This window comes from Schistocerca cancellata, chromosome 6 (genome assembly GCF_023864275.1).
Source record: "Schistocerca cancellata isolate TAMUIC-IGC-003103 chromosome 6, iqSchCanc2.1, whole genome shotgun sequence".
Taxonomy (NCBI): Eukaryota; Metazoa; Arthropoda; class Insecta; order Orthoptera; family Acrididae; genus Schistocerca; species Schistocerca cancellata.
The window spans coordinates 447,937,329-447,952,464 of NC_064631.1; the positions used below are offsets into that span (position 1 = coordinate 447,937,329).

The window sequence follows — 15,136 nt, forward strand, 5'->3', positions numbered from 1 at the left end:
CAGACATCGTTTTATATGTTCTTCTTTAACTCACATGGACCTGTAACCATTGTTTTAGTAGGACACAACAGTCATACCACACACATTAATATTTACTGAGAGGAGGGAGGGGGGGAGTGTACTCCATTAACACTAAGAAAGCTAAACCTCGTTCTTAACAGAACAAACTTTTAAAAAATGTCTGAGGCAATCCAGGCAGGTCACAAAAACGGAATAAACATAGGAGCTCTTGTCCATTTGTTTAACTTTTAACACTATCTTTGACCACCTCTTTCTGATGCCTCCCCATTCACCTGTCTCTCCTTTTCTCACAATAGGTAGGTCTCTCTCACAGTCTGAGTGACTTGCTCTTCCTTTTTCACCTCCACCAACCTACCTCTCTGTCCTCCGTGGGGAAGGAACTAATAATTCTAAGAGCTGGAATATTTTCCTCTATTTTTATGTCTCTGTTGGTTGTACTAAAAAAAATTTCCCCTGGATGTTATTACTGACCAGCAATTATGTTTTTTCTTCCCCCCCCCCCCCCCCCCCTCTCAAGGAATTTTCCTATTAATACAGTTAACACTATATGTTGTATTTTAATCATTAATGTTTCATGCAACTGATACTGAATAACTTCCATATGTTTCAGGAACTAAAATCTGTTTCACAAATGCTGTATCCAGATATGTCCGTTGAAGGCATCCACAAGAAGATCAATCTTGCTGATGAACTCCTAGCTTGGGAACATGAACGGTACAGCATTAGAAGGCTTCCAGCTTTTACCTTATCGTCTCTCAGAGTAAGTGTTTAATCACAAATACTGTAGTCAGTTGTTTCATTGTGAGTAGTTTTTGAAATATTTTTGTCTTAATGTTGTCTGTGAAATGACAAAAAACCACTGAGACTTGCTATAATTTATATTTTGGTGAAATGTTTATGTACTACAGATGTTTTGCACCCATGCACTACTAATATTTCTAAAGAACACATTTTGTCAAAGAATGTATAAAGAAAAGAACACATGTTAACATCAAACATAAATTTAAGTGTTTGGAAACTTTTGTGAAGGTATTTGTCTGAATTGTAGCCTTGTACAGATATGAAATATGGATGACGGGTAGTTCAGACAAGAAGAGTAGGATTTTGAGATTTGGTGCCACAAAGGAATGCCGCAGATTAGATGGATTGATCGTGTAATTAATGAGATGGTACTGAATAGAATTGGAAAGAAAAAAATTCGTGGCACAACTTGATTGGAACCAAGAGGTGAATACAGTAAGGAGATTTAAATGGATGTGGGGTATAGTAATTATATGCGGATGAACAGGCTTGCATAGCATAGAGTAACATGGAATGCTGCATCAAACCAGCCTTTAGGTTGAAGGTCGTGGTAGCAATGTAACTGAAATTTAGTGTGAAAGATTCTTTGAACAGTAACTATAAATAAAATCCCATTTAACATTGTTTGATTTTTGCCGAACAGCTTTTTTTCCATTGTTTGATAAAATGCAATTTAGTCTGAAATAAGTTAAGCATAACATTTGAAACTTACAAAACTTCTTAGAAATATATGTTTGCAAATGCTCAAAAATTATCAAAAGTATCCCTCTTTTTTCACAAACTAATTCAGTGAAATTAGTAACAGTTGTTTCTGAAGGAGGATACTTTGCCAAAAGTGTCTAAAAAGCACAGCTTAAGATAAAGTTTTCTCAGCACTCGTAAGTATTATACATGCACAGTATATCATGATAAGCATGAGTGTTACCACACTTGGTGAAAGATCATGTGAAAATTATGTAAGCAGCAAAATATTAGAGTCTGGAATTTCTAATGTGCAAACACAATCTCGCACAAAGGCTGCATTATACTTTCCCTAAATAAAGTTTGGATACTTTGAAGAAATAAGTTTTATGTTGCCTCTGAGTGTGTGTGTGTGTGTGTGTGTGTGTGTGTGTGTGTGTGTGTGTGTGTGTGTGTGTGTCAAATCAACATGAAAACTTACCGAACTTTGTATTTTTTTATTAGAGTCATAAAGAAGCAAGAAGGCACACAATATTGGACACCAGAGATTCAACAGATGTGACTCATCTAGTGCAAAATATTCAAGTTGTTGCTGAAGCCCTTGCCAGGCATATTTATAATTTATCATCAGGAGAAGTATTCTCGGAGAATCTTGTAAGTTCATAAATACTGATGTTGGCTGTATTTGTAGACCTATGGCTGTATTGTTAATCATGAATATTTCTTGTGTAGGGTGTGCAGGTGGAGTCCATCAGCTCATGGCTGGATTTTCTGAGTTCTCAACCACGTTCAGCTCAGCTTTTAGCTGACAAACAGAATACACTGGTCTCAACTCTCAAGGACACCATGTCCAGGTGTGTTAACATTATAAATGCAAGTTTCTACTTTTTTTTTAATACCCCCTACATTTATCAGTGCATGAATCTATGGTTATATTCAAATAAACATTTAATAATGTTTCAAATGTTCATTGACATTATTAGGAAAAGGATTGCTACTCATTGTAAAGAAGAGTAACACAACAAAAAGACTCGCGCATTAGCTTACGGCCCAAACCTTCTTCAAAACCAAAAAAAAAAAAACTCGCAGGCGCACACACACGACCCATGCACACTTGACCACCATCTCCAGCAGCTTGGACCACAATGCATGAGAATCTGGCAATTTCAAAGATCACTTGCAAGCAAAATATATTGAGCACACAGCAAGATATTGATTTGGTTTATACCATTGACACCAATGACAAAAGATGACAGCAATTTAACTTACCTTACTCATCACCCAGATCTTCTTCTTCTTCATAAATCTGGCATGCTGTGTATGGAGCTGGGAGCAATCCTTTTTTGCCATAGTACACAATCTCAGAATTAAGTCCCACAATGGGAGAGTAGTGCAAATACACTGTACCAGCTTCAGTTCACTCATCTATAGAGAACTGCTGACGAGGTTCATTATAACTAATCGATATCTGGCATCATGACAGTTGGTGCTAGAAATGTATCACTTCCAAGTGATCTTGGTAATTTCTGAGAATCTATGCCTCTGCTGATGTACATGTTCTTGCTATTAGTTTCTGTGCATGTTCTTTATAGTTGTTTATACGTGTTCTGTGTATTATGTGTGGGTATTAGTACAGTTAAATGTTTGTTTGTGTTAACCAATCTGTGATTGCTTTACTTAATCACTTTACTGAATATTAAAGCAAAAAACAATAGGTTATAAGCCCAGCAGACCCAGTAAGCACAGTTATTTAAAAATCACAAAACAAAAAAGAAAACTCAAGTCGACAATCTATTTTTATGGCATTAAATTCATTTTCACTTGTAGAAAAACTGAAAGGAAGAGAGAACTAAAATAAGATTCAGTTCGCACTGAAAACATATTTTCAACATGAAACATACAGGAATGCATCTCGGGTGAAGTAAAGGATGAGGAGTCGAAAGTGTATGATGCTAGAGCAAAAATAATATTGCCAATTGATCCAGCAATTTGTGTGCGCCTGCAGAACATGAAAACCACAAAAGAAGGAAGGGACAATGTAAAACAGGTATATGAGAACTCAAGACTTTACAGAAGGATTGGTTTGCTGACTACACTCCTCACAACTTGACTAGAGAACTGTACGCACATCAGTAGAATAATATGTATCTAAAATTCATACTTCTAATAAGTTAAACTCTTTGAATTTTGAAGTGAAAGAGAGTGGATAGGGCGCATTTTGTCCGCAGTATATGAGATGACTACAAAGTAGTGACTGAGAGCCTGGAGAATTCAAACAACTAATAATTGGAGACTCTATTAAAACTAAGTTGTTCCAGGAAATGAAGTGAAGTATGAAAACCATTGCCACTCAATGATTAGTGACACAGATTTTCAAGTGAACAAGAAAAATAACAAACTTTTCTCACAATCTCTCCTAAGGACCAAGATGCTGTAACTATGATGAGTCTGGTCATGTTGCAAGAAACTGTCGCAACAAAACCAAGGGAAGAAGCAAATCATCTGAAAGAACTTAAAAATTACTGTCTTCACTACATCAGGTGAAGGTATAAAATAATGACTGGTATATTTGCATTGGTGCTTCAGGAAATGTTTAAACTCCCGTGGGTAATTAATTCATGTAGATCAATGTTAACTCCACAAATGATAATGGCGAGAATTTATCTGTTGAAGAATCTGGTGACACACACATTGATGCACAAGTTGGTAGAAAATAGACTAAATGTAAAGTAAGAGATTCTGTACATGCTACAGTTAAGCATTCTACAAAGGGACATTCCATCATCTTTAATAAAGATAAGCGAAAGAATTGGTTTCCAGTACCAACACATGATAATGGTGTGTACAAATTGGACCAATCAGATAATTGTTCAGTTAAAGCCAAGTATGTGTCACTATTAAATGATGTGAACTTGCAGCACAAGACGTAGGACATGTAATCCATGACATAAAGGAAGTTTTGCAGGAAGATATGGCTTGTGGATTTAATTATATAGGAACTATTGGTTCTCCATACATTACTTGACAAAAGATAAACAGAGAAGAATACCTCTCCAACATCCTAAGTCAATTTCCTGTAATTAGTACAGGGTGGAGCAAATGGCCTCGACTAGTGGATATGATTGGAAGTGAATGTATGCGTACAATACCACCACGTCTTCATCTGCGATGTGATCCACACCATTTCAGTGTGTAATTTGGGCTGTGTCAGTGTGAGTGGACCAGTGCAAAGGAGACTGTGATATTCTCAGTGGAGCAGTGGGTGTTCATTGTGAAAAGTTATGTGACAACAAAGTCATGATGTGGTCAGTTGTTTGCTGAGAAGTTTTGTGATGTCAAAATGCTAGAAAAGAGTGCCATGCATTTCTTAGTCCAAAAATGGAATCAGACAGGATCTGTTTGAACAAGTGACAAAACATTCTGAAATGTGTCCGCACACCAGAAAATGTGGCTGCAGTTCACCAGAAAGTGCTTCAGAGTCCTACCAAATAAACACGATGCCTGTCGTAAGAGACTGGCATGTCACGTTGATCATGTGGACGAATACTCCACCTGGACATGCACATGTGTGTTTTTCATGCATTAAAACCAGCTCCTCAGTACCTTCAGTTTTCTGAGTGGTTGTTCATTGAGATAACAATGAATGGCTAGGACATGGATCACTTCTTTGTCTGATGAAGCCTGGTTTCACCTGAGTGGTTACGTGAACTCGCAGAATGACAGGTTCCGGGCAGCAGAGAATCAGCATTTCCACAAAACACCATTCCATGATCAGAAGGTTGGGGTTTTGTAAGCAGTGTCTGCACACTGCATTATTGGTCCCATCTTCTTTCATCATACTTTGACTTTGGCAAGCATTACATTGCCAACATTTTGAAACCATTTGTTCCAGCATTTACTGAGGAGGAAACCTCCTACACTTGCTTCCAGCAGGATGGAGCGGCTACCCAAATAACCAGCCGAACCTTTGAGCACATTTACACAATCTTCATTCCTGACGGGGTTGATAGTTAAGGTCAGTCCGGTCGCAGCCCTAGCTGGCCACACGGGTCGCCTGATCTGTCAGTGGGTGATTACTTTGTGTGGGAAGCCCTCAAGCTAAGGTGTATTGCAATAACCCTCATAGTCTTCAAGAACTGCAGCAGAACATTTCAGATGAGATTGCAGTAATTTCAGTGGTCCAGCTTCAATCTGCCTTCAGCAACTTGCTGACCAGTGCCCAAAAGTGCCCCGAGATTAGTGGTGGTCATTTTCAACATTTGATATATTCAGGTTAGTGTTGTATTTCCTTCCTCAGCAGTGTTGTTTTTTTTTTTTTTTTTTTTTTTTTTTTTTTTTTTTTTTTTTTTTTTTTTTTTTTTTTTTATTTCTGGAACTGTGTTCTTCAGGCCACTTTTATTTGCCCACCATGTATATTCTGTCTTGTGTGGACAAATGGAAACAAGATGAATTTGTGGTACCAAATATTTCCTGACTGTGATAGATGATTATTCTTGGATAATATTTTTGTATACACGAAGTGACAAAAGCACTTTACCGGGAACTATTACAAATTTCAGGAAGCTAGTAGAAATAAGCAACTGGTTGTAAAATTAGTGTCTTGTGCACAGACATTGAGAAGGAATGAGAGAGACAGAAAGTAGCACTTGTCTTCAAGAACAAAGGAATAAGTCATCAAACAATAATACCCTACATTCTACAACAAAACAGAGTAACAGAAAGGTGTAATACATCAATATTATGGAAAGGCAAATGCTTTTTATTTGATGCAGGCTCAACAAAAGCATATTGGGGGGGAAACAGTCTCCACAGCACACCTTTTAATAGATCTACAAAATCTTCAAAATGCATGACACAAGAATCTGCTTTTACAGGAAGAAAACAGGACCTTGGGCATTTAAGAATATTTTGCAGCAAGACCTTCATCCACCTACCTAAAGCAAGCAGGCATAAAGGGTATAAGAACAATATTGAATGCATATAGGTAGAATATTGTGAACAGAGTGAGGCATATCAGCTATTTAAACCCAGCCAATGTAAATTAATAAAGGCTAGAAGCGTGATATTTAAAGAAGTGACTAGTCATAAGGATGGTGATATAAAAGCGCCTAAAGTCTCAGATGCCAGAAATTATTCCGAAAATTAAGCAAGATGTATCAAAAAGAATTGAACCTGAGCCTATTACTGATGAGAATGAAGACTCAAGATATGTTTCACCCAAACAAAGCAGCTCAGGAAATTGAAATTCACCAGACAGAAATACAAATTCTGTCCTTACAACAAAGTCAGAGGCTCAGAAAATTGTAAAGAATTCCAGAGCAAATCAGGATGGATGATTACATGACCTATTAATCTACATGTACAGAGAATGCAGATCCAAAATCATTAGAAGAAGCTGTACAAAGTAAAGAATCATACTATTGTCTTCACACAATTAAAGAAGAATTGCAATCACAAGCTGAAATGAAACATGGAAAAGGACAATTTCACCCTCCGATATAAAATCAATATACGTCAAATGAATTTTAAGCACTAAAAATAATTTCCAAGGGCACGTACTTAGATCCAAATCATGGCTTGTAGTTAAAGGACACGTGCAAACAAAAGTTTTAAACTATGAAGAGGTGTATGCCTTGGTGATCTGTTATAATCCATTAAGGTACCTGTTTGGTTTAGGTGCTAAATATTACCTAGATATAGATCACCAAGATGTTAAAACATTGCTACAAGGTGATTCGGAAGAGGAGATGCATGTCAAAATCCCAGAGATTGATTTTAATGCTAGTATTGTTCAATAGAAATGTATTATGAGGTTCAAGGAAGCTTTCAACGGGTTTAAAACAAGTTAATCACAAATGTAATGTTAAGCTAAATGAAGCATTCTTAAACTTTAATTTTACAATAAGTACAGTTTAATGAAGAATAATGGAAATAACATTGTTGCAGTTTATCCTGATGACTTGTTAAATTTCAGTAATAACCCACAAGAGAAGGAAAACTTCGACAAGGATCTCGGAGCAGTTCAAAATGAAAAGCTAGGAGAAGGGCCAAATTGCTTGGGCATCAGAACCCCAAGAGATCATAAAAAGGGGCTATTATGAATGGATTAATAACATTATATGAAATGAATGTTACACAAATAAAACATGAAGGATAGCAATCCGTTGTCACAATGAAGTACTTACGAAACGTGAGTCTCGAGCCAGGGAAGAGAGAAAAGCCATGGGAAATATTCTGTAGAGAAAGGTTATAGGCAGTTTGATGCATTGTATTGTTCGTTGCAATAGGCAGAACACGTGCGACACATTTTAGTTATTTTGACCGAGATAAACTGACACTGCAGTGTTCTTCGGGACGCCATGTAGAAGTGTGCACAGAATCAGCTAAGTGAAAAATCTGTGCAATATGCATGTTTGTTTATATGTGAAAGTAGACTTCATAATTTTCCATTATGTGAGACTGCATGTAAAAGATTTGTGTGTGCTGATTTGAAGTTTAGATTAACATGTTTTACTGTTCGTTTGACTTCTGAATAAGCTTTCATTGATTGTCTCAATACCCGTTTGTGTTTTAATATATTTTGAAATTTCCAACATTTGAAAGTCCTGCGATAAACTTGTACTGTTATCATCAATTATTGGCTTAAACGTAATTGTGCAATTCTAAATTTTTTTAGAACAGGCCTATCCTCATTCAAAACAATCATTATATAATTTCATTGTACAATTATGTGAAAAGTAGGTTAATTTTGAGAATTTTCAGAAACTTACAAAACTATATTTTCATAAGTTACCGGTAAGAGTGTTTTAGATACATAATTTATTTCATAGCAAATCAGCATTTGTGGTTCACAGTTCTCCCAAATAATACATCACCCCTGAATTTCATTGTATATCAGCACAAATTTCGAGAATTTTCGGAAGCCACCATTGTCCTTTGCATAACCTACGAGTAATCTGTAGCAAATCAGCATGTGCGATTTAGTTACTGTAGCAGACATTCTAATTAACATATTGTGTTATTTATGGCTTTCCCGTAAAGAGGAGCAGCTGTATGTATTATCTGTATTTTTCATAAATTAACTCTGTTTTCGAGTTTGCTAACAATGATAAATAACCTCAAAACATTTTAGGAAACTAGTAATTTCTGCCACAGGTTTTCATGTTGCCTTAATAGAAATCTCATTCATTGTATCTGCTTCAGTTGTTCTAGACGATTAGCAACTTTTTATCTCAACAGATCAAAAGATAATTAGCAGGCTTAATTTAAAGTTATTTGTTCACTGCCTTGAACATTGCACTAGCCAAAATGCTGCTCCATTGTGAATGTTGTATTCGGACAGGGATGAATTGTTTGTTGTTTGCAAGCACCTGGAAATCACCTTAACCACTGTTAAATGATTGGCAGCTGCTGCATATCGGTGTGTTTCAAGAGCTCTCAAGTACTATCCTTTCATGTGAATTCTGTCTCCTCTGCAGAAAGTACAGAATCTGTCATTGCCCATCCTGGGTGAGGGCCAGGGAGAACTTAGGGTGTTCTACTAATCCCCCTAACAAACAAGTCTGAGGTGCTGTCTCTAACTGAAACTGAGTCAGTGGGACTCACTTCACTTGTTTTGGGGAAACCAGTTTTGTGTGGTGCCAGGAACACGCAAATGCAAAAGGGTAGGGGTCTATTAGTTCATAGTATTGCTACTGATGGCTCGACATAGGGAAATGGCTACAAGGGACAGGAGAGGAAACCAGGTGCAATCGGAGTATATGCCTGGGGGCCTATTCCAGCAGTCATTGAGGGAACAGCATGTAGCGAATTGCGGATTGTGGCACACATTAGAACAAATGATGCCTGTCGTCTGGCCTCAGAGGTCATTCTTGAGTCATTCCAGCGTCTGGTAGAGAAGGTTGAGAAGACCAGCCTTGTGCGTGGAGTTTCAGTGAAGCTCTCAATTTGCAGCATTGTCCCCAGAACTGATCATGGCCCTTTGGTTCTGAGGCAAGTGGAAGGACTGAACCAGAGACATTGAAGGTTCTGTGACAAGCTGACTGCAACTTCCTGGACTTGCGCCATATGGTTCAGAACTGTGGAGTCCCCCTAAATGGGTCAGGTGTGCACTGAACATCAAATGCCACTACTCAGGTAGCTGACTGTATGTGGGCTGCACACAAGGGCTTTTTAGACTAGGTGACTCTCCATCTGATCAGATAATTATAGCTGTAGGAAACCCAGAAGTATCAATGTAAGATCAAAAGAAATGCCTCCCACAAGTAAGAGTATTTAACTCCTAATGGTAAACTGCTGAAGCATTTGTAAGAAAGTGCCAGAGTTTGAAGCACTCAATAAAGTAATGAAGTTCACATAATACTGGTGGCTGGATGAACCCTCTGCCAGGTGCTTAAATGTGGTTTTCAATGTATCCAGGTAGATGTAAATACTAGGTACAGAAAGTTGGTCGAAACCTGAAATTGATAGCAGTGAGGTTTTTGGGTAAAATTTAGGTGTATATTGAAAGGATAGGCAAATATGAAATGGGGGTGGTGTATTTATGACAGTAGACACGAAACTTAAATCCACAGAGATAGAAATTGAAGCTGCATGTGAGATTGTTTGGGGAAGGCTCAATATCAGAGGTGGGCATAAGATGATGAGTGGATCCTTCTATTGCCCTGAGACTCATCTCCTGGTGTATCCAAAACTTTACAGTAAATCTCTGTTCATTTGTACGTAAGTTCCCCAATCGTACTGCAATCATTGGGGAGACTGTATTGGCCAGATGATTAATTGGGAAAATTACTGTTTTGTTAGCAGTGTGCGTGATAAGACATCCTGTGGAACATTCCTAAATGCATTCTCTGAAAACTACCTAAAACAGATAGTTGAGAACCCCACTCATAATGAAAGTATATTTCATCTATTGACAATGAATACATCTGGCCTCTTTGAGGATATCGACATCAGAAGTGGTATCAGTGACTATGACATGGTTGTGACAATAATGGTTGCCAAAGTAGAAAAGACAACTAGGACAAACAGAAAGATAAATATGTTCAATAAACAAGATAAAAAATCAGTAGTGTTATATCTCAGTGAGGAACTTCAAACTTTCAGCACAGGGAAGTAGCATGTAGAGGAACTATGGCTCAAGTTTAAAAGAATAGTTGACCATGCACTCGATAGATATGTACCCAGAAGAGTAGTTCATAATGGGAGGGAACCTCCATGGTACAAAGTCACTGTAAAGAAACTTTTAAGGAAACACATACACTACTGGCCATTAAAATTGCTACACCACAAAGATGACGTGCTACAGACACGAAATTTAACGGACAGGAAGATGATGCTGTGATATGCAAATAATTAGCTTTTCAGAGCATTCACACAAGGTTGGCACCGGTGGCAACACCTACAACGTGCTGACATGATGAAAGTTTCCAAGCGATTTCTCATACACAAACAGCAGTTGACTGGCATTGCCTGGTGAAACATTGTTGTGATGCCTCGTGTGAGGAGGAGAAATGCATACCATCATGTTTCCGACTTTGATAAAGGTCGGATTGTAGCTTATCGCCATTGCAGTTTATCCTATCGTGACATTGCTGCTTGCGTTGGTAAAGATCCAATTACTGTTAGCAGAATATGGAATTGGTGGGTTCAGGAGGGTAATACGGAACGCTGTGCTGGATCCCAATGGCCTTGGATCACTAGCAGTAGAAATGACAGGCATCTTATCCGCATGGCTGTGATGGATCATGCAGCCAAGTCTTGATCCCTGAGTCAACAGATGGGGACGTTTGCAAGACAACCACCGTCTGCATGAACATACGACGACGTTTGCAGCAGCATGGACTAGCAGCTGGGAGTCTATGGCTATGGTTACCCGCGACACTGCATCAGACAGGAGCACCTGCGATGGTGTACTCAACGACGAACCTGGGTGCACGAATGGCAAAACGTCATTTTTTCAGATGATTCCAGGTTCTGTTTACAGCATCATGATGGTCGCATCCGTGTTAGACATCGCGGTGAACGCGCATTGAAAGCGTGTATTTGTCATCGCCGTACTGGCATATCACCTGGCATGATGGTAAGGAGTGCCATTGGTTACACGTCTCGGTCACCTCTTGTTCGCATTGACGGCACTTGGAACAGCAGATGTTACATTTCAGATATGTTACGACCCATGGCTCTACCCTTCATTTGATCCCTGCGAAACCCTAAATTTCAGCAGGATAATGCACGACCGCATGTTGCAGGTCCTGTACGGGCCTTTCTGGATACAGAAAATGTTTGACTGCTGCCCTGGCCAGCACATTCTCCAATTGAAAAATGCCGGTCAATGGTGGCTGAGCAACTGGCTCGTCACAACACGCCGGTCACTACTCTTGATGAACTGTGGTATCATGTTGAAGCTGCATGGGCAGCTGTACCTGTACACGCCATCCAAGCTCTGTTTGACTCAATGCCCAGGCATATCAAGCCCATTATTACAGCCAGAGGTGGTTGTTCTGGGTACTGATTTCTCAGGATCTATGTACCCAAATTGCGTGAAAATGTAATCACATGTCAGTTCTAGTATTATATATTTGTCTAATAAATACCCGTTTATCATCTGCATTTCTTCTTGATGTAGCAATTTTAATGGCCAGCAGTGTATTACTGTATAATGTGTGTAAGTCAAAGTGTAAGGCTTAGATAGAGAAATGCTGAACGAAACGTGTTTGGCTGTGAAGAGGGCAATGCATGATGTCTTCAATTACTACCATAGCAGAAAATTGTTAAATGATCTTTCACACATCCCAAAGAAACTCTGGTCATATGTAAAGGCTGTTGGTGGCACCAAAGTTAGTGTCCAGTCCCTATTGAATGAGACAGTTACTTAAATTGAGAGTAGCAAAGCAAAAGTTGAAATGCGTAATTCCATTTTTCAAATGCTTCTTTGTGAAGAAAACTGCAGGAAAAGTGTCTAATTTAATCCTCATACCACTGAAAAGATGAACGAAATAAGTATTAGTATCAGTGGTGTTGCTGATATCATTAAAATTGAACAAAGCTCCAGGGCTCGATGGAATCCGTGTCGGATTCTAAACTGAATTTGTGGCTGAATTAGTCTCTCTTCTAACTACAATCTTTTGTAGATCCCTCGAAAGAAAACTTTGCCCAGTTCTTGGGAAAAGGCACAAGTCACACCCATCTACAAGAAGTGTAGTGGGTCATACCCCATCAAAGTGTCCTAGGGGTCCTCACTCGACCATCTCGGATTCTGTTAAAATTTGTGTGTGAATGTATGTTTTAGGTCACTGTGCAAAATTTTGGCTCAATTCTTTTGGTGGTTCCAGAGTTAGGGCCACCTTAGTGGACCCATACCAAATCATAAAGTGCATTGGGGTGAATAATTTGGCAAAGTTTGGTATAGCTTTGTGCATCTGTTGTGACATCTATCACCTTGAACACTAGTACAACTTTTGGTGACGAATACAGCTGTAGCACTCAAAATGTTCAGAAATTACTATCCCTTATGCTACTTGGTTTTAAAGTGACTTGTAAAATTTATTGTGAAAGATTTAAGTTGTACTTTAAGCATCTTTTACTATAAGGGAAAATCAGTTATGACCTTTATATTTGAGCTGCTAGCCAAAAACCAGGTGCTCACTATACTATACCAGAATTAGCATTAATGAATATATCACTCTGATTTTTATTGGCCCTAGTCTCAAGTGTCAAATTTAAAATTGCAAATTTACAGCATTTTTCAGGACTAGTTTTCAATATGGCTACCATTTCGGACCTTCTTTTAACTGACACCATTGGAAAGAGAGGGTTTTTTCCTATAAGGAACATTAATAAATACAATGATAATTTTCCATATAAGGTTTTTAAACTAGCTTGAAAGATACCTTAGCTTTTGCACATATCGGTGCTTGACGGAATAGCTTTAATGAATGGCATACAAAAATCAGTAAATAAAAAGCATTGTTATGAACAAAAACAAAGCAGTAAGTTTACAAAATGAACCAAGCATCATAAATTTGTTGCTGGAGTTTATGAAACCATTTTCAAGGCTCTAAAATTCTCAGAGGTGCCCTTTAGCACCTCTGATGGCTAAGTGCATCTTGATCTTCCAATGATGTTTGTCAGATGTTTTCAATCCACAATTTGTCAAAAATGCAGGCTATGTATTGCCCAGATTGGATGCTGTCAATTGGAACACTCGAGAAATATGCTGATTGACCAACACTTGCAATAAATGACACTGTGTCATTGGATACTCTGCTAATTTGTAACCATTTGTCATCGATTCGTCTGAAGCAGCGGTTTCCTCTGCAACCGTGCAACCATTTCGTATGCAACTGTGCAACCATTTTCAAATCTCCTTTCTTGCAAAGGTCTTGCAGCATCAATTGCTTCCTTTGTGATAAAAAGGAATTTGATTCCATGAACTTGTTCATCACAAAATCTGAATAGATCACTTGGTGTTAGAATTTGACATGAAGTTGGCCCTTGGAGACTTGTTTGGCTGCTAATAACTTTGTTGTGCCCCCATTATCATCACATGGAGACTTTCCGTGGCTTGAGGTGAAGAAGTTCCATTCTGCACTGATACTAGTGCTTACATAGATTAATGAAGTTCTTGAAATTTTTGTATTGGGCAGCTGATCCATCGCTGAAAGAGCTGATGTGCTTCAGCACTGGAAAGTGGATTTGCAGGTGATCAATCAGCTTGGAGCAGAAAGCAGGAACTGCAACTATATCATGTCGCAAGCAGTTAGTGATCATGCTAAGAGACTCGATCTTCCCAGTCAAAACCTTGTAATAAATAACAAAAGGATGTAATGTGAACTGACTATTTTCCCAACGGAAGTCTTGTACAGCATCCTTCACAATAAATGAATAATTCTCTGCAAATTCTCAGAAAAACCAGCTTTCCACATTCCAGTTTTTTTTTTTTTTTTTTTTTTTTTTTTTTTTTTTTTTTTTTTTTTTTTTAGGTAGTTGCTTTGATGCTTTGCTATGTAATGGTGGTTTGAGAGAGTCACAATTTTTTGGATAAATTCTTCAATCGTTGACTGCTTTGTCTCCAGGGTATCTCGGTCAGTGTGTATCCATTTCATGTATTCAGTTGCTTCACCAATGTCGTTCCCTTCAAATGCAGCTTCTACAGATCTTTCCAAGACTTCTAATCCGGGGCATTGGTCACATCGTAGGAATACGCAATCTTTTGAATCCATATTGCAAACCGTTTTGGCTAACAAACTTATGTAGTCATCCATAATTGGCATCGCTACTAGCATCAACTTGACGTTTTGATGAGCTGTACAAACACAAACTGATTGTGTTGCTTCTGAACCAATTATGATGCACCACTTTGGCTGGAGGTCACAAAATTTGGAAAAGGTAACTTTGGTAAATTTTGTGTGCAATATTCTTGACAGGCTTCTTTCAAGTTACAAAGCAGCAGACGTTTCTGCATATTAACTTCTGCGCCATCTGGTGTCTTTGTGGCAACAAAGCCCTTTTTTCCAGGGCAGATTCGGCTGACTTCATCACTGTCATAGAATTTTGCTGTACTTTGCTCAAAATCTTCTTGCAAAACCTTTCCTTGCTTTGGATCTGGTTTCGCTAATATGTCTTTCTCTTC

The 15,136-nt window shown here is 38.3% G+C and overlaps 1 protein-coding gene across 1 annotated transcript in view; it reads left to right on the forward strand.

The window, feature by feature from the left end:
• Window positions 1-15,136, forward strand: part of LOC126191442 (nicalin) — a 125,060-nt gene that overhangs the window by 77,090 nt on the left and 32,834 nt on the right. The window contains exons 8-10 of the mRNA XM_049932321.1: window positions 632-781; window positions 2,008-2,157; window positions 2,236-2,357. Of these exons, the coding sequence (XP_049788278.1) occupies window positions 632-781; window positions 2,008-2,157; window positions 2,236-2,357 (422 nt within the window). The remainder of the gene's footprint in view (window positions 1-631; window positions 782-2,007; window positions 2,158-2,235; window positions 2,358-15,136) is intronic.